General features: G+C 35.8%; 1 protein-coding gene across 6 annotated transcripts in view; it reads right to left on the bottom strand.

The window, feature by feature from the left end:
* ARID4B (AT-rich interaction domain 4B) overlaps positions 1-25,535 on the bottom strand; it is a 133,521-nt gene that overhangs the window by 56,423 nt on the left and 51,563 nt on the right. For all 6 annotated transcript variants that reach the window (XR_009696032.1, XM_061161450.1, XM_061161453.1 and 3 more), the window contains exons 3-8: positions 24,870-24,980; positions 22,288-22,353; positions 17,480-17,570; positions 15,960-16,039; positions 10,542-10,633; positions 1,736-1,874 (exon numbers count right to left, since the gene is read on the bottom strand). Coding sequence is in view for 5 of the 6 variants with exons in the window: in XM_061161450.1 (XP_061017433.1) it covers positions 1,736-1,874; positions 10,542-10,633; positions 15,960-16,039; positions 17,480-17,570; positions 22,288-22,353; positions 24,870-24,980 (579 nt within the window). In the remaining variant the exon portion in view is untranslated. The remainder of the gene's footprint in view (positions 1-1,735; positions 1,875-10,541; positions 10,634-15,959; positions 16,040-17,479; positions 17,571-22,287; positions 22,354-24,869; positions 24,981-25,535) is intronic.

Genomic DNA, 25,535 nt, shown 5'->3' with positions numbered 1-25,535 from the left:
GCTCCAGAGTAGAGGTCTGAATGCTAAGATATAAACTTGGGAGTTAACAGCCTAAATAGCGGTCTAAAACTGTGAGCCAAATCACCCATTTTTTTCTTTCTCATGAGATTGGATTTTGAAAAACAAACATGACAGACTTTGCTGACATTGTGTGTAAGTAAGCGGGTCCACTCTCCATTCTGTTACAGGAATTAAAATCCATATTTTATCCCATTTACCCATGCATCTGATTTTCTCGGTCCTTAAGACATTTCAGTTTATTATCTCTGCAACCAATGTTATTAAAGGGGATGAGATCATGCTGAAAAAACATACAGTGATATATTCTGAACCCTAAACAACAACATTTAAAGCTCAGTTAGAGGAAAAATGATGACGGAAACTGAAAACAGAACAGTGTGAATCAGGGAAGCTAAGATTTCCATCCCTTAAAATGGGAGTAAATACCACTTATATTTCAGCCTCAATTAGGATGAAATGAGACTGTGCACTTACCTTAACAAGTTAGCACACTGCCTGGCCAGGGAAGTACTCAAAACCTGGTAGCTATTTATTGTTCCTAAGAGTATGCAATTGTTTTCTAACATGACATTATCAGACACTTGTTAACATTACTCAATTTATAAACTACTTTCAAAAATAGAAATGCAAATATTTTATGTAATTATGTCAAGGTTGTTTGATTCAGAACATAATTTCACACTCTAGTTGATAAAAATTATCCATTACTGTCCAAGAGATCTCCAAACTGCGTGGAGGATAACACGTATCAATAATGCTAAGATGTTAAAAATAATAATGAAATGGTTGACTAAGCAGATTACTAACCTTTTGGTATCGTAAATCTTTTCCTCATCATCAGGAAACTATTTAGAAATGATGATGAGAATGTTAAATCAATACTGAAAATACTAAAGTGAAAATTTTAATGTTCCTGTTGTTTTAGAAAAAGACACACGAAGCTCTTTTAAAACATGTTTTCAAAAGAAATGCTCACAAAGATCTTAGAGCTTTAGGAAATAAGAAATGACCACATACACTGACTCAAGTTTTCCGCTTACCATTAACCCAAAGCTTGTAAAGTTATTTAACCCTTCTAACTCTGAATTTCCTTATCTTTAAATGAGGATAAATAATACATACCTCATAATCCTCAAAAGATCTTAGCACAATCCTTACACACAGCAGGCATCCAATAAATGAGGAATGGATAGATGGACATACGAAGAGGTACAAAGGTATTATACAATATTTACGTTTATGAAAATAATTGCCCTCATTAGTTTAAATTATAAGAGCTGACATTTATTGGGCACTTATTTTGTGCAAAACACTTTTAATACTCAGGATACAGAATACAAAACGTTCAACAAAATGATGACAAATAGATGCCATTTGCAGACAACAGTACAAAACAAGATTCCCTTCTTCTTTAGCAGTCTTCTGCATGGTAGATTTAGAAGTTTTAAAAGTTTGCACAAGGAATTTTTTATCCAAAATTCAGCAGAGTAATATACCAAGCCTCTAAAATTACCATAATTTTGCTTTTCATGGATGAATTCGAAAGTTCTTTATACTCAGAAACAATTTTCAAAGTAATTCTGTGTGAACTGAATGATGCTAAACCCACTTCCCATTCTGTGCCTATGAAAAATACTGATTTTTAAGATAATCAACTGCTTTCTTCATTAACTTATATAGTTGAAAATTAAACTCTTATACTGAAGTTACTCACCAATGCAGGAAACCACAGTGCTTTCTTTTTATCCAAACTAACGTAATCTACACATACAACTTTTCCCAGAAGCTCATCAATCTGTTTCCTATCATCCTCATCTTCATCACTGGAGGATGAAGAAGACTCTTCCTCTGGTCTAAGGAGAGAAAAAATGAGATATTCCTATTTATCTTCACAAAGAATAAGCATGCCAAGTTGATGAATACAGGTTTTCTAGAAATCCTATCCTGTTTCCTACACCCTACAAAATCGTTAAATTAAATTTTTTAATAGTTTTCTAAATTGCTAAAGAATAACTTTTTAAAAAAAGGTTATCACTAGAGGAAAAGCACAGCATTTTCCTAAAAATGTCCTGAATTTATTTAGTGCTATTTTAAAAGATTACAGGGAAGATCAAAACAGAATAGTACTGGTTCCCAAATTCTCAAAACCCGAAGGCCCCATTTTAAGTATCCGAGGACTGAACTAAAATACACTACGTTCTCCTCTCAGATTAAAGAAATTCTAGAAATGGTAATGCTCTCCCAGTTCAAAACAAATTTTAAAAGGGGGAAGGGAGATCTTTACTAACAGAGGGTCAGGGTAGAGAGAGGAGACAATCTGATAAGACATCACCATTGCCATGCTTAATATCAGATACATAAAAACTAAGTATTCATAAGATGTACAATATGGTTCTTTTGTATTATGTGAAAAATTCCTTTCAGTTACACTGTATTCTGAATAAATTAAAAAGAAGAAAAAGGAACTCAAAACCATCCATTTGACGTTACAGGGAAGTACAGTAAAAAATAAAACTTAAAAAGAGAGGGGGAAAAAAAACCACAAACACACAAAACAAATTTCTCAATCTGGTTTTAAAAAAACCCACCGTCAGTAGTAAAGAAAACGGATTCTAATGGGGGGATGGGTCAGAGGTTTGGAGGGAAGGGGACATGTGTATACAAATGGCTGATTCACTCTGTTGTACAGCTGAAATTAACACAACATTGTAAAGCAATTATACTCCAATTAAAAGAAATTTATTCTAATTACTATGTTCAAAACGCCCAGAATAAAGAATTAAGAAATGTGGAATAAATAGACTGCAACAAAATGAGAAATAAAAACATATGCTATTTTTATAAAATAAAAAGCATGACAATATAAATGTCATCCCCTCATATTTATATGTGCTGCGTGCTTAGCCACGTCCGACTCTTTGCAATCCCATGGACTCTGGCCCTCCATGCTCCTCTGTCCATGAGATTTTCCCTGCAAGAATACTGGAGTGGGTTGCCATTTCCTTTTCATTATATCTATACATTCCAACATAAATGTAAAGGAAGCAAAATCTATTATAACACTGTTAAACATTTTATAGTGATAACAGGAATATCATGATTTGATTCCAGTTATCATTCAATTAACCTAAAAACTGTCCCTCGATAAAAAACAAAGCACATCGTCAAAGTTTGCTACTGAGAATACTGTACTTCAAATGGCACTTAAAGCAGATCAACCCCTACTTAGAAAGCAGGTAACAGGCAGCAGGAAAAACCAACATATTTTCATATTAGTGGAGCGTAAAACCTTACAAATAGGCACACAGCTTGGAATAGTAATAACAGACCTTCACAAGTCTGATTTCTACCTGATTAGAAGAACTTCTCACAGACAAGGACTTTTATTTCTCCACTTTCTAATGGTTATAGAACACAACCAAATTTAAAATTATAATTATTGTTTTTTTCAAAATAGTCACAGAGGATATATTCAGCTATGGATGCCCTCTATGCCATTATCATTAGCAAGACAAAATCACAATGTCACAAATAACATTAATCAAATCTGTAAAACACAGAAAGAGAAAAATGGGCTTTACTCAGTTAACACAATAATCTGCGGTAGTATAAAAGTTCTAATTTCTTTCATAAGACTTAAATGTGAAGACTTCAGACACGAGAAAGTTATCTATCTACTATAAACTGACTGGCTACATAGAACATCCATCCACTTTACTGTCTAGGTTCCACTCCAAAACCATTCCCCACTCATGGACTAGACACCCTTTCTCCACTCTCACATCCTCAAGTTTTACTTGAGGATTGTTCCAGCAATGTTCCTACCTCTCCCCTCTATCAGTTTTTCTACCTCTACTAGTTTGAGTCCTACTAGCACTGTAATTTCTAAGAAAATGCTGTTACTTCCTCCACTTAAAAAAAACACACACAAGATCCGCTGACCTCACTTTCTCCACCAGCTACTACTCTTCTTTGAAGAGAAACAGCCTGGAATGCTTTATCCCCAGACACTTAGAAACTTTTTCACCTCCTCCAAGTCTCTGTTCAAATGTCATTTCAATTACGATCACCTTATTCAAATTTACAACCTGCCCATCCCAATCCCCCAATCTTATTTTATTACTTCCACAGCACTGACAAAGCTACCATACTATGTAACTTACTTCTTCTTTTTTCTGTATTGCCCATCTCTCTCCATATGAGAGAATGAAAGGTATAGGAGGTGTTTTGGCTGCACCACATGGCATGTGGGATTTTAATTCTCTGACCAGGGATGGAATCCATGTCCAATGCATTAGAAGTGTGGAGCCTTAACCACTGGACCACAAGGGAAGTCTCCCAGAGACTTTATGAATGCCTGTTTTGTTCACAGATATATCCCATGTACTTGAACAGTGCTGGCACAACACAGATGCTCAATAAATATTTGCTGACTAAGTAAGTGAACTAGATAGGTTTATTTCTTTCTTTTTTTTTTTTTTTAAGTTCTACCACTTTATTGCTACGAACCCACCTCCCTCCACCCTCATGCACACATGCTCAGTCATGTAACCCCATGGACTGCAGCCCGCCAGGCTCCTCTGTCCATGGAGTTTTCTAGGCAAGAATACTGGAGTGCGTTGCCATTTCCTTCTCCGGTTTATTTCTTTCTACTGTGGTACTTCTCATTTCTATTTCTCCTGAAATTACATAATGTATACAATCAACATAATGTACACAACCAGTTTAAACCATACCTTTATACCTAAGACTCCTTTAATTCTTCCTCGTAGTGGAATGTAGCCAGGAAATTGTTTATATAAGATGAGTACTCAATAAACTGATACACAAAATAAATGAGCATCGGAAATATTTTAAGGGAGCAAAGATGGAATAAGCAGAGAATCTGCTTGGTGTTTACCCCCCTCTGACACTGTTGCTTCTCTGGTACCAGGTATGTGTTTATAGAGCCACAACAAAATAACTAGTGTTGCTGAATTAAACATGTGACGATGCCACTGGAAACAATGCTAATTACATGGGAATGTTTACCAAACAAACGAACAGCTAGTCACTTAAAGCTGATCACACATCAATCTTAATTATAAATTAATTGTAAATCAAGTAAGAATTTGGCAACTTAGACATGTGCCAAAGAATATCATATGATGAGGTACAAATAGAAAACTGAGCCAGAAATTTCAGAGGCTCAATCTTTAAAATGCAATTTGGACTTCAGTGATCCTTACTCTTTCAAACAACTAACTCAGCTTCAAATTTTGTACTGCAAATTCAAAATCTGTATTAGTATCAGGAAGACTGAAAATGTGTAGCCTCTTAAGAGATTAAAATATACAGATCATACAAACGTGTATGAACTCAATCAATGAAAGATTTTTTCCCAGTTTTTATCAAGAAGGAAACTAGAATTAAATTCTCATATCAAAATAAAGCAGTGAATAATAAAAAGAACTTTTGGACTTAGGGAGTGGTGCTGGTTGTAAAATTTTGTGAATGCACTAAAAAACACTGAAAACTGAATACTTCAAAAGGGTGAACTTTATATGTGAATTATATCTCAATAAAATATTATTCAAGATCGATCTGCAGACCAGTAAATATCAGGTACAAATCACTGGTTTATTGGGTAAATCTTAGCAATGTTACTGGGTAGAAACTACCCACAAATAATACTAACAAGTATCATCACAAGCCTTATTATGCTTTATTCTTTTTTCTGAAGGGTAACAGCCTAGAGTGCTTTCCTACAGAGTGTTACATATATACTCTGGCCACGTTACTGGAAAAAAACTTTTGGAGGAGCACAAATATTTCTATAATTTCAGAATTCTATTCTTTAGGTAGAATCAAAGAAAACTTCTGCATACAATATAAATTATAAGGGGAAAATTCACTCACGTTATACATTATCAAAAGGATCAATAACTTGCTTTTAAGAAATTAAGCTAGAGGATGATAATCTTTCAAACATATCTGAATATATTAGGATTAAAAGCAGACTATAAATAAAATAATTAAAGGAAGGTATCAAAAACAATCAATTTTGGAATAACTAAAGGCCGATTAACCTGTGGATTAACAGTTCTTAAAAGAAAACAAAGGTAGTGATATATCACTGCAACAATGGAGTCCTGGGAGTCCTGGGAAGGATAACCTTATTTATCTTTGTACAAATTTTAAATGGCAATCAGAGAACCATAATGAAGACCTTTTCAAATTGAGTAATGGAAGAGGAAATGAAGGTCAGATAAATGGCCTTAAGATGCAGGTCCCAGATTTTGTTGCAGAAAATCACTCTGAAGAAAGGCAAGAAAGACCTTCAAGGAAGTGTAATTTAAGGAGTTGGGCATTTTAACCTGTGGTGCTTGCCAGTGGTGCTTACAAGCCAATGCTTAGAGCACCAAGGAGGCACTAAGAACGACCACAGTGGTGAGATGGAAGGAGCAGCAAGTGAAGTAAGACTGCAGACAGACAGCACTTCATTTCCTGCAGCAGTAATTCTCAACCTTTGTTCTGCCTTCACACTTCACATATTTACAGCAAATCTTTCATTGTACACAGATTCTCAACAGGAAAATCACTAACTCAGTGTTTGCTAAAGTCTTTAGAAAACAAAAATCAATTTGCTCAGTGACAACCACATGCTTTCTTCTCATATACAAGAAAGGGAGACCTCAGCCAAAAATCATAACAGATATTTTAATATACTATAGTTTTTGGTCTATTGGGTGTGTGTATATGTGTGTGTGTGTGTGTGTGTGTTTGGTCTATTGGTGTGTGTGTGTGTGTGTGTGTGTGTGTGTGTGTGTGTGTGTGTGTGTGTGTGTGTGTGTGTGTGTGTGTGTGTGTGTGTGTGTGTGTGTGTCTACTGCACAGCTTGTGGAATCTCAAGTTTCTCAACTGGATCTGGGCCCTCGGGAATTCCTTTTTGGTCATTTTTGTACATCAATCTATGTGATAGTCCATAAATTACCTTATTTTAAAATATTTTTACACTTCTGGATGACATCTGTAGAAAAGTAAAATACTGTCTAAATATTAGATGAAATTTGTTTCAAAATTAAAAGGATTCTTGATTCAAAAACATTTTTCCCTGGAGTATGTACATAATATAAAACAAAGGAATGATGTTTTTAAATTCACAAAATAGAGCCCCAAACAGTCCTTCCTGCCAGACATAAACACTAGTAAGCAGAATTTTTACATACTTAAAAAATAAATTTTATATGTAAATGAAGTCATGTTACATACTGATATTTCATGAAAGTTTTTTCATCCAATACATGATGATGATATCTAGTACATATATGTGTGTGTGTGTTAGTCACTTAGTCGTGTCCGACTCTTTACGACTCCATGGACTATTGCCGGCCAGGCTCCTCTCATGGGATTCTCCAGGCAAGAATAGCGGAGTGGGTTGCCATTTCCTTCTCCAGGGGATCTTCCCGACCCAGGGATCGAACCTGGGTCTCCTGTGTTGCAGGCAGATTCTTTACCATGTGAGCTACAGGGAAGTCTTAGGGATTGCTATGTGATTATAGTAATTACTATATAAACCTTTTAAGGGTATGAATTCATTTCACCTTTGAAACAACTCTGTGGGCTTCCCCGGTGGCTCAGTAAAGAGTCTGCCTGGAGTGTGCGAGACCTGGGTTCGATCCCTGGGTTGGGAAGATCCCCTGGGAAAGGAAATGGCAACCCACTCCAGTATTCTTGCCTGGAAAATCTCATGGACGGAGGAGCCTGGCAGGCTCTAGTCATGGGGTCGCAAAGAGTTGGACACGACTAACTTCACTTTCTTTCTTTGAAACTAAACTCTTAAAGAGTCAGGGAATGCTATTACCTCAATTTTACAGATGAGAAAATTAAGGTGTGCAAAGACTGAGCATGCTGCCCAAAGTCAGACAGTAAGGAAGTGGCAGAAGCAGGATTCAAACCCATGCTATTGTGCTTCACTGTTCCCACTTAAGCTCTCTCTCTTTTTGTTTTTTCTTGGCCACACCTCGAGACATGCTGGATCTTAGTTCCCTGACCAGGCATTGAACTTGCCCCCTTCAGTGGAAGTACGGAGTCTTAACCACTGGACCACCAATAAAGTTTCCACTGTTCACACTCTCAACTCAGCCACACTTCCACTCTTAAGAGCTAGAAAAGTGGAAAATCTTTGCTAATCAAGTAATTTTACATTAAATACACCCACACCTCACTACTTCAACATCATCAATCACAGTTAATTAAGAGTTGACTATAAAGCATGGGAAGACTATAATGATCAATGATAGATAAAATTTTAATTCACAATTGAAATTATTAATTTTCAAATGATATCAAAATATTTAACTTATAAGTGCTTCAGTGAATATGTTAGGGCAAATAATAGCCCTCTGAAAAACCTGAAAACAGTATCAGATCACAGTAACATTTATTAATCACAACAGGACTCTTCTAAGCTGATAATGTCATTGTACTTTTTTTACTTATTTTTCTCTCTAGGTAGAATACTCATATTTTAAATGTTACACAAAGAGTAAATAATAATCACAAACTCAGTATCCTAAAAATAATCAAGTCACCAGCAAGCTATATCACAAGTAAGAGAAATTTTCACTTATTAATTGAGAAAACATTTTCTAAAAGATTCAAAGAGTTAAGGAAGAAAAAGAAATGCATGGCCCAAATCATTAGTAGCAAAATAATCAATACTAAATATCTTTTCAAGGCAAGGATTTGTCTTTTCATTTCCTCCCTCAAATGAGTCCTTATTCATTTCCTGTTAAAATTCATTTGGAAAATTAACTGTGATACTCTAAACAAGAAAGAGTCAATCAACTGAATGGGAAAAGGACTATGCAACATGGTCCTTTCCTTCCTGTGTTTCTTGGATTAGTTACTGTCTCGGAGGCCAGTTTTCCCAGTTTTTAACAGGGATAAAAATAATACCTACCTTTATGAGTTTGCTGTCAGGCTGAAACTAAGCTATATGAGAGGGCATGTTTACCCAATTTTTATTGCCAAAGCTTAGCCACTATTAGACTTAATACCTGACTCTATATTTTGAATGAAAGCATTCATTTCCATTTAAAAGACAATAATTCAACTCGGTATTTTTCATACCTACTCTGATAATACTTAGCTCAGGCACATTAATATTTTAAAAATTTTATCCAAGTAAAATATTCAAAACTATTTTTAAACAATTTAACCTCCAATAGAATAAATTAAAAACTTTTTCCTGCCGCATCCTTTCCCATTTTCTTCTGCCAAGACAACTGCTTTTAATTTTAACTCTTTTAGCTCTGACAGTTAAAACCTCATCGCTAAGTAATATTCTTATACCACTATATTTATACTTTTAAGACACTATTCTATCTATTTCCCATTGTTGTAAGGACTTGACTTTTGTATTTAAGCAACTTCTCTACCCTCCATCCTACTAATGCAGTGTTTCTTCCTAATATAATTTTTGAGAGGAGGAACTTAATGCCTTTGTTATTTTTTTCCATCTGTTACCATTGTTATCTTTAATTTCCCCCTAATGTTCCATCAGAGGAGAGAGCAAGTCCTCCCTTTAATAGCAATTTTCCTTTCTCCACTCTGCAGTCTACTGACCACTAGCATCTAATGTTACTACTGAGAAGTCTGATGCCTGCCATTCTGCTTCTCAGTCCTTAGCAATAAACTACTTTTTCTTTCTGGAACTGTTAGAAGGTTGTTTCTTTATCTCTGATGACCTGAAGTTTCATGACTCCTTGATCCTGTGATCCCTTTTAATTTAAAGCCTTTAAGAACCTAAGCATATTTCATTGAAAGTAATTTGTTAAATATGTACAGTATGTGTCATAACAGTAAGAAGACATAAAAACAAGTAAGATAGTTCCGTTGTCAGGAGGATTTAAATTATTAGGAAGGAAAAGCAAACATGACAATGATAGTAACAGGTGAAATATTGTCTATGACATTAGATAAATGCAAAGAATTTAGAGGATTCAGCAGAGAAGAAAACATGTCTCTGTCAACCCACGGATGGAACCCAGGCCTCCCGCATTGAAGGTGAATTCTTACCAGCTGAGCCACCAGCAAAGCCCAAGGAAAGAGAGGGGAGGCATAAAATGGTTCACAGAAAGGTTGGGCATTTCTGGCTGAGAACTGAAGAATGAATGAGCCAGTGGCATGGAAGGGTGGCATTTAAGACAGGGAAAAAACAGCATGAATAAAAAACATGGTATCAGGAAAACAGAGGATGTATTACTCAGGATACTCAGGAAATATTGACTAAATCCATTTTGACTCTGGCATAAGATACATGTCAGGAGAACTAGGAGGCAGATAAATAATATAGCTGTTAAGGCTGGCTGAGCAAGGAGATCCTCAAGCACCCATGCCAAGGAGAGTCTGAAGTTACTCTTAAGATTCAGTTAGCATTTAAATTTAAAATTACAGTTTAAAATTGACAACTATAAAACAACACTAGAAGGAGAAATGAATTCAGGTTCAACTAACAGTTATGAAAATGGACTTACATATGATTAGATCTTCTTCCTCTATTTGTTTTCTTTCCTATGACGGGAGTGCCAAAATGTTCAGGGTTGGTGAGTGGGAGCTGGTCTAATGTCTGTGGGTAGGAACATAAACCCAGCAAAAGTTATTAAGTTGCAAGTTTTTTACTGTTTAAATCAAATCAATTTAAGAATATCCTTAGATTTTTAGATTCCCAAGGGAGACAAAAATACAACTTTCCTAAAGATTAAAAACTTTCACTTCAAAGAATTATTAAAAGATGAATGAGCTCATAACTGCAAAAAGGGAAAAGAAATTTAGTGTTCTCTCTAGATAATTTCATTATCTACTTGAGGGTTGACAGACTTCTAAGAGTGATTAAAATATAAAACAAAACAAATACAGCTCAGTGGAAACACAGATTTGAGAGATGAGAAATCTGTGTGTAAGTACCTAATCCCTAGATTGAGGCCAATGTATCTCAAATTTTTCTTTGCATTTAGGGAATCATAATCTACAAAACAGAATTCTTAGTAAGTAATGGAAACTAAATTATCAGGATAAGCATCAATTACCTGAAAAAAGGGCTTCAGATAGGTGACATTATGACTCTGCAAACATTTTCTGTAAACCGCCCCCCCCACACCCCGACCCCTGTGCACTTGGCAGGATCTTATTTCCCCAATCAGGGATCAAACCCAGGCCCTGGCAGTGAAAGCGCAAAGTCCTGCTCACTGGGACTCCCTGCAGGGAACTCCCTACAATAAATCCTACTTTTAAAGAAAATGTAAACATTAGTTTTTCTAAAGTTAGTATTTTAATTTTCCCTTTCTTTTTAATATAGCAACATTCAATTCTTGCTATGAAGACAATAATCAATAAGTGAACACTTCCTTCTGGTTATCAACCGGCAATTCATGTCTCTCACCCTGCTCAAAAAAAAACTGATTTCCAGAGAAGGAACTGGTTGTTGGTTAAGAGCACAGTGAAAAAAGGGAATTTGAAATTCCTTCGTTTCCCCATATCAGAGACTTCTTGGGTTGTTTTGTGCCATTAATTCCTTAAAAGGTTTATATATCTAAAAAGTTAAAGTATCAATCTGAAGATGCTATCCCAACTGACTTAATTCTCTGAATATCATTTTGATAATAATCAAACTTTTTCAGCATCTTAAAGATTTTCCACAGTTATTGTTCCTTTTATCCCTCCAATAGAATCTTTGTTATTTCAGATACTTTTATGAACACAAGGGGAATAAAAGATTCCAGGAAAACTGTCACAGTGGAAGTGAGGGCAAGAAACTAGTTATGATAAAAAGTCTCAAAGTTACAAACAAGAATGTTATATGAAAGGGTGTCCATTACCTTAAAGATCAGATATTTAAATATAAACTAATGTCAATATTTAAAAGAAAAATTTGAACTTTTATTTTTAAAACTGAGATAATTTTGTTGAAACAGTGAACTAAAACATGAAAGGAGGACGTATATTAATTCATTTACATAATTTGTTAGAATATATGTAAATATGTTTAAGGTACACACACCAACACACATACACACACACGTGATAATTGCTCAGTTGTGTCCGACTCTTTGTGATCCTGTGGACTATAGCCTGCCAGGCTCCTCTGTCCATGGAATTCTCCAAGCAATAATATTGGAGTGGGTTGTCATTTCCTCCTCTAGGGATACACACACACACAAACACACACACACACAGTGTCCAACAATGAAGAATACAGTATAGTAAAAAGGCACTAGCCACAAAGCATTAAATAAAAACTGATTCCTTGAAATGATAGACAAAAATCGTCACTTTTATATGGCTAAAAATGTAAATCTTTCATATGTAGCTTGTAAGTCATGCATTTAAAAAAATATTTGAAGACAAAAACTTGCCCAAATACAATAATATGCCAGACAAAATCTCTTCAGAAGTAACCTGTCATTAACTCCTAATTATGCTTCCCAAGTGTGAAAATTTCAAAGCACTCTATTTGGTAAATAGGGAAAATAAATTATTTTGGCTCAGTTTCTCCTAAGCTAACAAAAGAATTAAATGCCCTTCCCCTAAGATTGACCACTCTCTTAAAAGTAGACAAAGATCCCCTGGAGAAGGTAAAGGCTACCCACTCCAGTATTCTGGCCTGAAGAATTCCACAAACTGTGGAATATATATATATAACTGTGGAACATAGTCCATGGGGTTGCAAAGAGTTGGAAACCACTGAGCAACTTTAACTATCGGTTTTCTATTTTATTTCTATTTTAAGTATCGGCTAGTTATTTTACTTGGTTTAAGAAAGAAAATATCCAGATTTTCTGAAAAGTTATCTAGGAATCACATATAGGAATACCCAAATAAACCACAATCTCTCCCTAGTATTTAAAAAAGAATTAGAACAATAAGAAGCAATTGTCTTATTGTTAAAAGCAGACCTGTGTCCCTGGCCTCAATCCTGGAAAGCAGGAGCCCTTTTATCTCACTTCACACAAAAGAATAAAGGACGGTCAGAATTAAGAGGGCTTCCCTGCTAGCTCAGTAGTAAAGAATCTGCCTGCCTGTGTAGGAGATGCAGGTTCGATCCCAGGTCAGGAACTGAAGACAGAAATAGCTACCCACTCCAGTATTCTTGCCTGGAAAATTTCATAGACAGAGGAGCCTGGCAGGCTACAGTCCATGGGGTAGCAAAAGAGTCAGACATGACTTCAGTTCAGTCATTCACTCGTGTCCGACTCTTTGCGACCCCATGGACTGCAGCAGACCAGGCTTCCCTGTCCATCACCAACTCCCCAAGCTTGCTCAAGCTCATGTCCATCGAGTCGGTGATGCCATCCAACCATCTTCTCCTCTGTCGTCCCCATCTCCTCATGCCTTCAGACATGACTTAGCAACTAAACAACTACAAGAAATACTTGAAGAGCAAAACCAGAAACTCCTGGCTGTATTAAATGCTGAAGAAAATTCCACAGGCATAGGGGAAACATGCTGATAGCCCTGTCATCTAAAATGGGCTGCAGGAAATATGGAGATAGGATTTCATCTAAACTTTCTTCAGCGTTTTCAATTCCATGTAGTAAATGCACAAAGAGAATGCCAGTTGATAAAACTACTTTGGAATATTATTCCAATTATGAATGCTGTATAGAAATACCCACTGTAACAGATGCCAAGGATAAATTCCATGTCTACCTAACTTACCCATGTACCTAGCATAGCATCTGCAAGTGGCAATGGGTAAGGAATAATATACCAGTATTCTAATATCCTCTAGCAAAACATGAAATTTAACATGTTGAGATACACAGAGTAAAACTGATGCCTCCTGAAATTAAGGTTGATACACTGAGCTACTAGATATCACTGCTTCGGCTTTCATACCACAACTATCTTAAAAATTATCCCAATTTAAAATTCTCCTGGCAAAGACAAAATTAGTTCCTTAAGATACTTCACTGGAATGAGTAAATAAAACATATACCTTCACTTAGGTGAAAAATCAAGTGTTCAAGTTCTCATAATCATTCAGTTCAGTTCAGTCGCTCAGTCGTGTCCGACTCTTTGCGACCCCATGAGTCACAGCACGTCAGGCCTCCCTGTCCATCACCAACTCCCAGAGTTTACTCAAACTCATAAAAGCCTACAGCACCCAGTATTCCCATCCAAGTACTAACCAGGCCAGACCCTGCTTAGCGTCCGAGATCAGACACATTCAGGGTGGTATGGCCATAGACTATGATTATCACATATTCTAAGGAAAATGAAATTATTTCTAAGAACTCCATAAACTCAGAATTCTGTTAATGTCATCAGTCAAAGAAGCCAAATTCACTGTACTTGTCCCAAAGTTATATGTATTTCCTATATTTAAACCTTCACAATTAATTCACCAAATGGTTACTGAGGCTTTTGTGTAGAAAACACTACTAGGAAAAGAAGAATTCATCAAGATGACAAAAATTTGGCTATTCCGCCAAAACAGCTTACAATTTTAAAGAGAAAAATGATAAAAGTAACCAAAAAAAAAAAAATACCATAAAAAAAAAAGTAAGAGAAGTGGAAAAGGATCAAAGAATACTGAGATCAAAATTGGTTAGAGAGCTCATGAAAGACATCATGAAGGAGGAAGCATTTCTCATAGTCTTGAGAGGAACAGGGCTCAGAAGAAACCAAGAAAAGGAAGTATGAACCATAATCTGAAAGTCTTACAAATGAGAAGTATAGGGCAATAATAAAGCATGAGACTGAAAAGATAGGCCAGAATTATTACACAGAGAATCTGTCCCAAATTCGGAATTGAAATGGGAAGTCAATCATTTAAGGGAAAGGAAAAATAACAACAACAAAAATAAAGTCTAATAATTTAACAGAAATATTAAAATTCCCCATGATAACATCATTCTAAATAGTTATTAGAAAAAAGAAATATTGGTTTGGTCATACTGTGTATTAACAAATATTTATAGTGTTATAGAATATAACACTATTTGTAACAATATGTCCATGAAAAAAATTTTGAATTGCAAGTTATTGATTTTCAAAACTTTGTGAAGCCTCCACATTTATTAAAACATCTTTCAATTTTAGAGTATGATTTTGGTACTAGGAAGTGCTGGTTTGAGAAATGGTTCTGACCATCAATTTCATCAACTGTAAGCTAAAAATAAGAACTGTATCTCTCTCATAATGCTGTACATGTGAGGAGGTATGTAAAGCACTAAGCAAAGTCCCTGGCAGAGATAAGCACTTCAGTTACTCATCCAGCCAACATTCATTCAGCTCCTGCTCTGTGCCGGGCACTGCTGCAGGAACGGGAACACAATGGTGCAGAAGACACACACAGCCTCTGCCGCTGAGACACGCACACTGCAGTGAGGAAGGCAGACAACAAACAAGCACATAAACACAGTGGTGAGCTAGGTATGTGCTATAAAAAGAATTAAATTAACCTGAAAAGATTATGAGGAATGGAAGCGTCCGTTTTGGAAAGAGCAGTCAGGCAAGCCTTCTCCAAAGAGAGGCTATAATAAACGTCAGCTGCTGGCAGCAGCAGTAGTTAGGAGGTGTTTGCAGTAGTTAAGAGTAGTTAGGAGGTCCCTTTAACAATTATGGGGGTTCAAGTAGGTTACAAATGAGGAATCTCTATTCTATAATTATTTATAAATTAAAGGACTCTATATGAAAGTTGCCTAAGGATAATAAACAATTCCACTGTATTTTGTTCATGGACAAACGCTAATTGCTAAAATACATTAAAAAAAAAAGGCATATGGAACTCAAACACAAGGCCTTAAAGTTTTCTCAGACTATATGCTAATACTTTTACGTATTAATAAGTTTTCCTGATGAACAAGTAAGTTGCTTGAATAAGAAAGCAAAACTTTGCCACCCCCAATACAAAACACTCTGACATGTTTGTTCATTAAGTGATTACTTACTTCACTCTCTGCAAAATGCCTCTCTCCTTTTAGGCACAGTGAGGATCGTCTCAACGTTTTCTCATCACCATCATCAAAGACTGCGAGAAGAGGTAAAAAAGGAAACTACTGAAGGGATTTTCAAAGATTAACAAAATGACATAAGTTATCATTTAACTTCATCAGTGCAAAGAGAGCTGCTGCTTTAAAAGATTAGATCTGACATTAAGTATACATTTTAAGTTTTGTAACAAACAACTTCAAAGGCAGAGTATCTTATCCAATTTCTAGGGAAAAAATAATATAATGAAAACATCTTCCCTGGTACAGAAAACACCAAATGAAAAGAAGTTAGCATTTCAGAAAGAAAACTTTTAAATGCTGATTAATCCTTCTCAATAGGGTAGAGAAAAAGGAAGCTTTTCTATTGGTAAATGATGACAAATTTAAGAAACAAAAAGAAGAATATAAATTTATATATTCAGATTGCCCTTATAAATTACTCTAATCTCAATCTCAGCACTACTAACATTTTGGACCAGGTGAAGCAGGAAAGCCTTCTTAAACAAGATTCAAACTAAAATTGCAAAGGAAAAGGCAAGCACAGGAGAACTATCATATGAAAACTGACAGCAGAGATAAGAGTACAGCAATAGGAGAGTACCTGCAACTGAAGAGGGAAAGGTTTAACAATCCCTTTTTTATTTAAATATATAAACTCATATCCTAAAAATAAGATGACAACATTTCCAAGAGGAAAAGATGGGATTGGGAAGACACTATAAGTTGGCAATTGAAAAGAGAAAATGTAACAGAAATAATGTTCCTTTCAATAAATATATGAAAATACGTCCAATCTCACTACTAATCATGGGAGAAGCGAATTAAAACCAAATTGAGATACTATTTTGCGTCCAGATGGGCACAAATTTAAAAATACTAGTAACATCAAATTTGACAAGGGTTGGGAAAACAAGTATATTCATACACTACTGTTTATGGGAGTGTAAATTAACAGTCTTTTAGGAAAGTGGTTTTCATAACCTACTGAAGTTTTAAAAGGACATTTCCCTTCAATCTATGCCTAGTTCTCAATGCACACACTAGCAAAATACTACAATAATGTCCATGTACAAAAAACATTCAATCCATAATATAGTAATTTACTATGTAACACCAAGAAAACTGGCAACATCATCAGCAAGAATATTAGTTTAAAAAATTTATCTGTTGCATGACAACATGAATTTACTGAATGCTACTGAAATGCACACTTAAAAATGGTTAAGATGAAAGAAAATACTCTAAAATACACTTTGAAGTGAAAAGCTAGAAATCCATTGTATAATATATACACTAAGTTTAAATTATACATTATGTACATATTTATGAAATAAAGTTTTTAAAGATCTGGAAAGATAAAAACTATTAATAGGAGTAACAACTATGGCAACTATGAGAAGAAGTAAATCAAGAAAAAACTCTGCCTAATTTGTATCATCATTGAAAACACATTTTAAGAAGAATATGTATTCCCTTACCTACAGTGTACCAACTAGCATCTGTTAACTTATTGATTACAGCTTCCTGATATGCACCATCAAGATTCTTCACTTCCACAATAGCCCCAACCTAAAGTATTAAAAAAAAAAAAAAGTTAGAAAAACTTTTAGAAGAGAAATGAACGAACTAAAACCTGGCTGTTTTCTGACAAATTGATTTCATGATGGTGAAGAATAAAGTAACTACTGCTTTGTCTTAAAGGGCCAGCAACTTGACTCACGACTGCTTCTGTATCATCAGTGAGAATATCAACATAATGAACAAAGCAAGTAATATCTAAGTACTGTTACGAAAATATACAGTTTTGTCCTTACAACCTCTCTGAGGGAACTCTCACAGGTCTGGGGATCCCTGCCTGTGAAATTGCATATCTTTGCCTCATATTACAACTCTTCTTTAAAGGATGCTGGGGGAAAATTAACAAATAATACTGAGGTTCTCCTTAAGTTATAATGTGCCAATAATGAAAATCATTTGAAATATTTTCACCTGATCAAGAAATGCTGATAGTTTATATGGTTTATAAATGTATACGGTCTTTATAAGTGTGTGTGTGTGTGTGTGTGTGTGTGTGTGTACACATCATACTAAAACACTTCTACACAGCAAAAGAAATTGTCAACAATTTGAAAAGGCAACCTACAGAATAGGAGAAAATACTATTGCAAATCACATTATCTGATAAGGGGTTAAAAACCAAAATACATAAAGAATTCATACAATACAACAGAAAAAGAGAAGAATCATCAAACAATCCAACTGAAAAATTGGCAAAGGTTCTCATTCCATACACAAAAATAAACTCAAAATGGATTAAAGTCTTGCATGTAAAACTGGAAACCATAAAACTGCTAGAAGAAAACATAAGCAGAACACTCTTGGACATAAATTGTAGCAGTATTTTTTTGGGGATCTGTCTTCTAAGGCAAAGGAAACAAAAGCAAAAATAAATAAATGGGACCTAATTAAACTTAAATCTTTTGCACAGTAAAGGAAATCATTGACAAAACAAAAATAGAATCTACTGAATGGGAGAAAATATGTGCAAATGGTGCAAATGACAAGGGGTTAAAATCTAAAATATATAAACAGCTCACAAAATTAATATCCAAAGAAGCAAAAAGCTCCATTTATAAAATGAGCAGAAGACCTGAATAGACATGTTTCCAAAGAAGACATACAGACAGCAAACAGGTACATGGAAATATGCTATCACTAATCAACAGAGAAATGCAAATCAAACCCCCAATTAGGTATCTCCTGACACCTACTGAGAACGGCTTATTATCATCAAAAGACAAGAAATAACCGTGCTGACCAGGATGTGGAGAAGGAAACCTCTGTGCACTACTGGTAAGAATGTACACTGATACAGCACTATGGAAAACAGAATGCAGGGCTTCAGCAAGATTCAACAGAGAACTACCACATGACCCAGTCATTTCACTTGTGGGTATTTATCTGAAAGAAATGAAAACACTAATTTGAAAGGATCTATGCACCCCCAAATTCACTGAAGCATTATTTACAATGGCAAAGATATGAAAAGAAGCTAAGTATCCATCAATGGATGACAGATAAAGATGTGTGCATGTGCACACACACGCTCACAAAAACCAGCCATTAAAAAGAATGAAAACAGGGAGGCGGGAGGGGGGATCGGGATGGGGAACACATATAAATCCATGGCTGATTCATGTCAATGTATGGCAAAAACCACTACAATATTGTAAAGTAATTAGCCTCCAACTAATAAAAATAAATGGAAAAAAAAAATAAGAAAATAAATAAATAAATAAAATAAAACTACCAAAAAAAAAAAAAAAATGAAATCTTGTCACCTGCAACAACATGGGCAGACATTGAGGGCATTATGCCATGTGAAATTAGTCATATAGAAAAAGCCAATTACCATATGATATCACTTATACGTGAAGTCTAAAACACAAAACAGAAAGCCAACTTTATAAGATACAGAGAATAAGATCGAAAATAGAGACTAAGTCTTAAAAGCCCTTAGCGCAAGAAAAAAAATTTTTTACAACCGTGTGTGCTAAGTTGCTTCAGCAGTGTCCAACTCTTTGTGACCCTATGGACTGTAGACCTTCAGGCTCCTCTGTCTATGGAATTCTCCAGGTAAGAATACTGGAGTGGGTTGCCATGCCCTCCTCCAGGGGATCTTCTCGACCCAAAGATCGGGCACAAGACTCTTACGTCTCCTGCCCTGGCAGATGGGTTCTTTACCACTAGCACAACCTGGGAAGCCCATTTACAACCATGTATGGTGACAAATGTTAACTAGACTTATGTGGTGATCCACAAATATTGAACCATTATGCTGTATACTGAAACTAGTAATAATATTAGTTTTATCTCAGTTAAAAGAAAATGTCTATGATCTTTACAATGATAACAAAACTAAATTTGTTTAGAGTGTCAGCCCCACACGATGCCCAAAAAAGGGGAGGAAACTCTCTCTCTCTCTTCTAGTTCCCAAACCAGAGATGAAGCGCAAGCCCCCTGCAGTACAACTGCACAGTCCCAACCAGTGGACCACCAGAGACTACCGTCAATAAATACATGGTGCATTTTTAAAATAGAATACTCAAATGTTCCAGTATTATTTTCATGTCAACTCACTGAAAATATACTGAAATCAAATAACCACCACTATAGGAAGTTTATTTTCTCTAGGAGAAACATTTATCCAAATGCTAATCCTCTCTATCAGCTGATAGAAAGCTACAAAGTATATTAGGAAACAACTGAAAATCTTCATACAAAAAAAAAATCCATAAGCAAGAGAAATATTTCAACAATTTCGAGACTGTAATTTAATACACTTGCCTATGTCAAAATCAAAATGATCCCAAGCCTAATCAAAAACAAAGAAAAATTTAATAAGACAAATCAAACAAGCAAACTAAACCAACTATGCCATAATCAAACAGGCTGAACCAAAAGGAGAGATGACTTGAGGATTCAAATTGTCTCTCCTATCCCCACAACACTGAGCATTTTTTGTAACTGGTACCAGCTAGCATGTGCCAGGTGAACAAGGTAGTCAGGTAGTGAAGAGCTAACTGGTGTGCTCATAAGGCAAAAATACAAATAAGGCATAGAGATGCGTGTGTTCTGATCATCCAGTGGGAAGAATGCTTCAAAACTACAGGCTATGAGTCCATGAGAATTTTTATTTTTGCCATCTCGTTACTGGCTGTAAGACCTTGGGCCAGATTCCATTACCTCCCATCTCCCTCCAACTTCCTCATCTCTAAAGAGCTGTTATGAGGACTATATAAGATAATATGAGCAGAGGAATCAGCACAGTACTGACACATACTAAATGTAAATGAATGGCAGTTAACATCAAACTGTGTGTGTGTGTCAGTCCCTCAGTTATGTCTGACTCTTTGTGACCCCACGGACTGTAGCCCACCAGGCTCCTCTGTCCATGGAATTCTCCAGGCAAGAATACTGGTGTGGGTTGCAATTTCCTTCTCCAGAGGATCTTTCTAACCCAGGGATCGAACCGAGTCTCCGGACTGCGCAGAGATTCTTTACCATCTAAGCCACCAGGGAAACCCAGCATCAAATTATACATGTGCATGTCTTTGTCCTTTTATCCCTACAAGTGATACACATGTGCATATAACATTAAAGAGGGCACCTATAAAACAGAAAAAGTGGAAAATAATTTTCACAAGGCAATATTAAAAAACTTACAAGTTTTAGTCTTCCATGTGCAGATATGCTCAGTCATGTCTGACTTTGTGACCCCATGGACTGTAATCCACCAGGCTCCTCTGTCCATGGAATTTTCCAGGCAAGAATACTGGAGTGGGTTGCCATTTCCTACTCCAGGGGATCTTCCCAACGCATGGATCAAACCCACATCTCTTGCATTGGCAGGCGGGTTCTTTACCACTGGTGCTGTTTGGGAAGCCCTTAGTCTTCCACAGTGCCTACTATATAAGCAAGGTACTAATGCCCTGGGGATTCAATTAAAAGTTTTCAAATCAACCACCAACAAAAACTGGCAGATACAGACATCTAGCAAATTCTCTGAAAAGTACTGTTTCATTAGGAAAGGATTTTTCTTGCATCTACAAATGTTTTTTCAATTATGTTAGCATTTCTTAAAATTTACCCAGCTAGGCCAATGCCCATTTCAGACATTCAGAACGGCCGAGCAGCACCTGGCGGCTGCCCACGTGTCTCCTTTAGGCCTGCTCACCAGTGGGCAGTAAAGCAGCACTCAACTCACAGCTGGCCGATGGAGGAAAACTAACGCAAGGACATTAAACTCTCCATGTGTATGTACAAACATGCTTATCACTTATAACTGCCTGATGATCCTTACAAAACTTCATAGGCCAGTAGTTGCTTCAAAGAATTGAAAGCTCTGAAGATTTGTTTTGTTATGTTTTGTTTTCTCACTTTTCACATCATCATGGAACTCATATCACTCAATCCCTAGTTTACCACTTTGTATTTCTGGAAACTCCACCCTTTTAATAAGTGAAACATGGTGAGACTAAAACAGATGAGTGAATAAAAAGCAATCAATCTTTCCTTGATGTTCATTTCACTTCTGAACACAAGTTTTACTGTCACAAAGGTTTTATGGCACATTAAGTCTACTTTTTTCCTACTTAGAGAGAATTACATATTTATCAACTGAATAGCAAAGTAACCAATGAATTTTTTAAAAGATCAAGATTATTACTTCTAGTGCTTCAGTGGGAAACAGTAATTATGAATAAATTATGAATAAATGAATTACCTTTAGTGGGCCCTTTATGTGGTCATCCTGAACTTCCACTGTTGAAGAATCATGTCTAAATGTTACCTAGAGATTATAAATTTAATTAGCCACCAAAAAAGAAGAAAAAGCAGCACAAGCTCATTATGCATGAATTCTTTTAATAAGTGATCTAAACAAATGACTGCCTAGTTTATACAAAATCTCAATCCCTAAGTAGATTAACTGAAAGACTTACTATTTAACAGACAACTCCCAGACTAATTTACTTGATGATTCACTTATTATAGTTTATTCAGTACTATTAATTATGAGTTTAATCATATAATTTGTTTTCCTAAAAAATGAGGAAAAAGGAGGTGGTGATCTTAGTTCATTAGGTATTCTACCATTTTGTGAAGCCCTTGGTTCACAAGCAGTAGCAACAAACATTTGCTAAGAGTCAAGCATCGCGCTCCAGCACTGAACCTATAATCTTCACAAAAACTTTATTAGGTAGGTGTGATTGTTCCCATTTTGTTGGTAAGAAAACAGAGGAACACAAAGTGTAAGCAACTGGTCCAAGATCACAGAACTAGTACATGGTAGAGCTGAGATTCAAACTCAGGCCATCCGGATCCAGAACTTTACTGTATTCTGTTAGTACAGACATCAGAGAATGGGACACTAGATGTTAAAATAAAGGGATCAAGTTTAAATATTTAATTAGTTAGTAAAAACAAAATAGCTTCCAGTACTCCATATAAAAAAGGTGGTTTTCCCTATACAAAGCAAGAGCTTCCAAGGACTGAACCATTAATGTGGTCTTATCTGACGTGTGTGGTTATCAATTACGAAACAGGCTCACAAACCAGCTATGAAAGGAGCTGTCCTGTACTCACAGCATACCATACATTTCTGTCTCACACAATGGCACTACTACACTTTATTTAAATTACGTGTTTACACATCTGTGTCATTCACTTAGACAGTAAACCACTTAAGAATGGAGATAAGGTCTTAATACTAGAGTTTCAATACCTGATACAATGCTTAGCATGTAATAAATGTTCGAGAAATAAAAACTGATGGGGAAGAAGTGTACCAACAAATTGTTGAAAATGTATTAACTCTGAATCATAAACAAATTGATACAGAAATATACTACAATATCTGCTGAGAAAATCATTAGCTTTGATTTATAAACAGATTTTTAGAGCAGTCTAAAGAACTAAGAACAAATTTTAGACAGCCACTACTTGTAAGACACAAGGTGTCGCTGGGACCCTGTGCTGTCAGCACAAGGAGCACAGACTGCTTTCCTCCTTCCACCGGCAGCAAGAAATGGCAGAACTACTGCGTGTCATTTTGCAGGTTCATATATTACAGAGACACCCAGGTGACAGTACAGATCACAGCTGAATGCCAGTGAAGCATGCTTCCTGCAGTAACACATGGCTCCTGCCCAAAGGAACACCTTTTCTAACCAGCACAGCTTAGAAGGTGCTTATCTGGAGGCCAAGTTCTGCTGAGGAGAAGGTCCACCTCTCTCCAAAGGGAGAGATTCCGGTCTAATTCACACTAAGCTATTATGTGTGCTCTCAGTAGCTCTGTCTGAAAGAGTGAGAAAACTGATTAAAAAAAAAAAAAAACTTTCTCTTCATCTACAAGATAGTAATGGCAAAAATGAGTGCTGAGAGAACGCCAGCATGTGAAGTTAGAGCAGGAAAAGCCACTACAGGAGCTTAGGGACACCAAGCATGCGAAACCGGAAGGTGGGGAGGGAGACAAAATCGACATCCTACAGGCTTACAGTTAATTTAAAGGCCCTGTCACAACGGCTCTTAACTAGCAGTGTAAATTAGAATCACCCCCGAAGCTTTTTTCAACACAGCCATGCATAAGGAAAGAACCAAGGCATACAAGCATGGAAGAAGCTCTGAGAGCTCAAGTATAACACCTCTGTGGCTGTTTTCCTGGTGATGTTCAAAACAATATTTTATGGGGTATCTGCTAACCTAGATTATAAATCTCTTGAAAAGAGATTAGGTTATTCTCATATCCCCATCTTCCTTCCCACCTGCACAGTTTGCAACTCAATAAATAATTATTAGCAAGATTTTTTCAAGAAAAGTAGAAGATAAGGAATCAACAACTAGATCCACCATCATCAGTTATAAACCACATCTCAATTTCATGGTTAAAATGGGGAAGGGTCTTAAAACTGATGTACTATTCTAATTCCCATTCTGTCACTAATTTTCCAGAATGACCCTGGACAAATCACTGACCCTTTATTGAGCCTCATTTTCCTTAGGATAAAATTAAGAAATTAAACTACATGACTTCTAAGGTCCTTTCCACTTCTAAAAGGCTAACAATACAAACAATACCATGTCTGTAGTGAAATGGCATTCAAAATACCAATTGTGATCATCTAATTTCATTCCAGTTAGAACACTTAAGAATCACAAATAATGCTTTGTTTTCAGTTATTCTTACAATCTTTACTCTTAGAAACTAAACTCAACTTGCAGAAGAAAAAATTCTTAATACATTCACCAAATAAAAGTTCAGATATCAAATACTAAATATGTAATTTATAACATCTACATATACTGTACCTTGACTTTGACAAGTCTTTTTGCTGTCTTGATCTTGGCTTCACAAAAGGCTCCTCTGTATTTAGCACTCACATCAGTGCCCACTGTCAAATAGGGAGGTTCGTCAAGCGCCTAAAAGTGCAAAAACTTATCATTAGATTTAAACTTTCGAGTTCTTTCCCCCAATCAGACTTCAGAATGGCAGATCTAATCCTCTTTCAGCTATAAAAGTTAAAATACATGAATGTATTGTTAACAAGAACAATCTATAAAATACTCTAACTTAAAAATAAGTAAAATATATATCATAAGGTCTATTTACACGTACCAAAATGTACATCAAAGAAGATACAAAGGCATCTTTTTTCTCTACATAAAACACACATGGTCCATGATATGAATTAGCTCAATCACAAGTATGCATCATTCTATCCACCCTTTTATTCAAATTTTTTTTTTACTAAATAACCACTGAAAGAAAAGGAACATCCTTAAAGCTCAAAGAAAATATCTTTTCATATTTAGGCTATTATCTTGGCAGCCACCCAAATTCAGAACAGCTCCCTATCAAGATGCCTCTAAAGTAGAACAGTATAAAAGGGGGCAGGGAAAAACCACATAGATTCAAACTACTGGGGAAAACTGTATGAAGAAATCCAATTTGAAAAATCTCAAGTAAAAATGAGC

This window comes from Dama dama, chromosome 15 (assembly GCF_033118175.1).
Source record: "Dama dama isolate Ldn47 chromosome 15, ASM3311817v1, whole genome shotgun sequence".
In the NCBI taxonomy this organism is placed as follows: Eukaryota; Metazoa; Chordata; class Mammalia; order Artiodactyla; family Cervidae; genus Dama; species Dama dama.
This window is presented reverse-complemented; position numbering and strand designations above follow the sequence as displayed.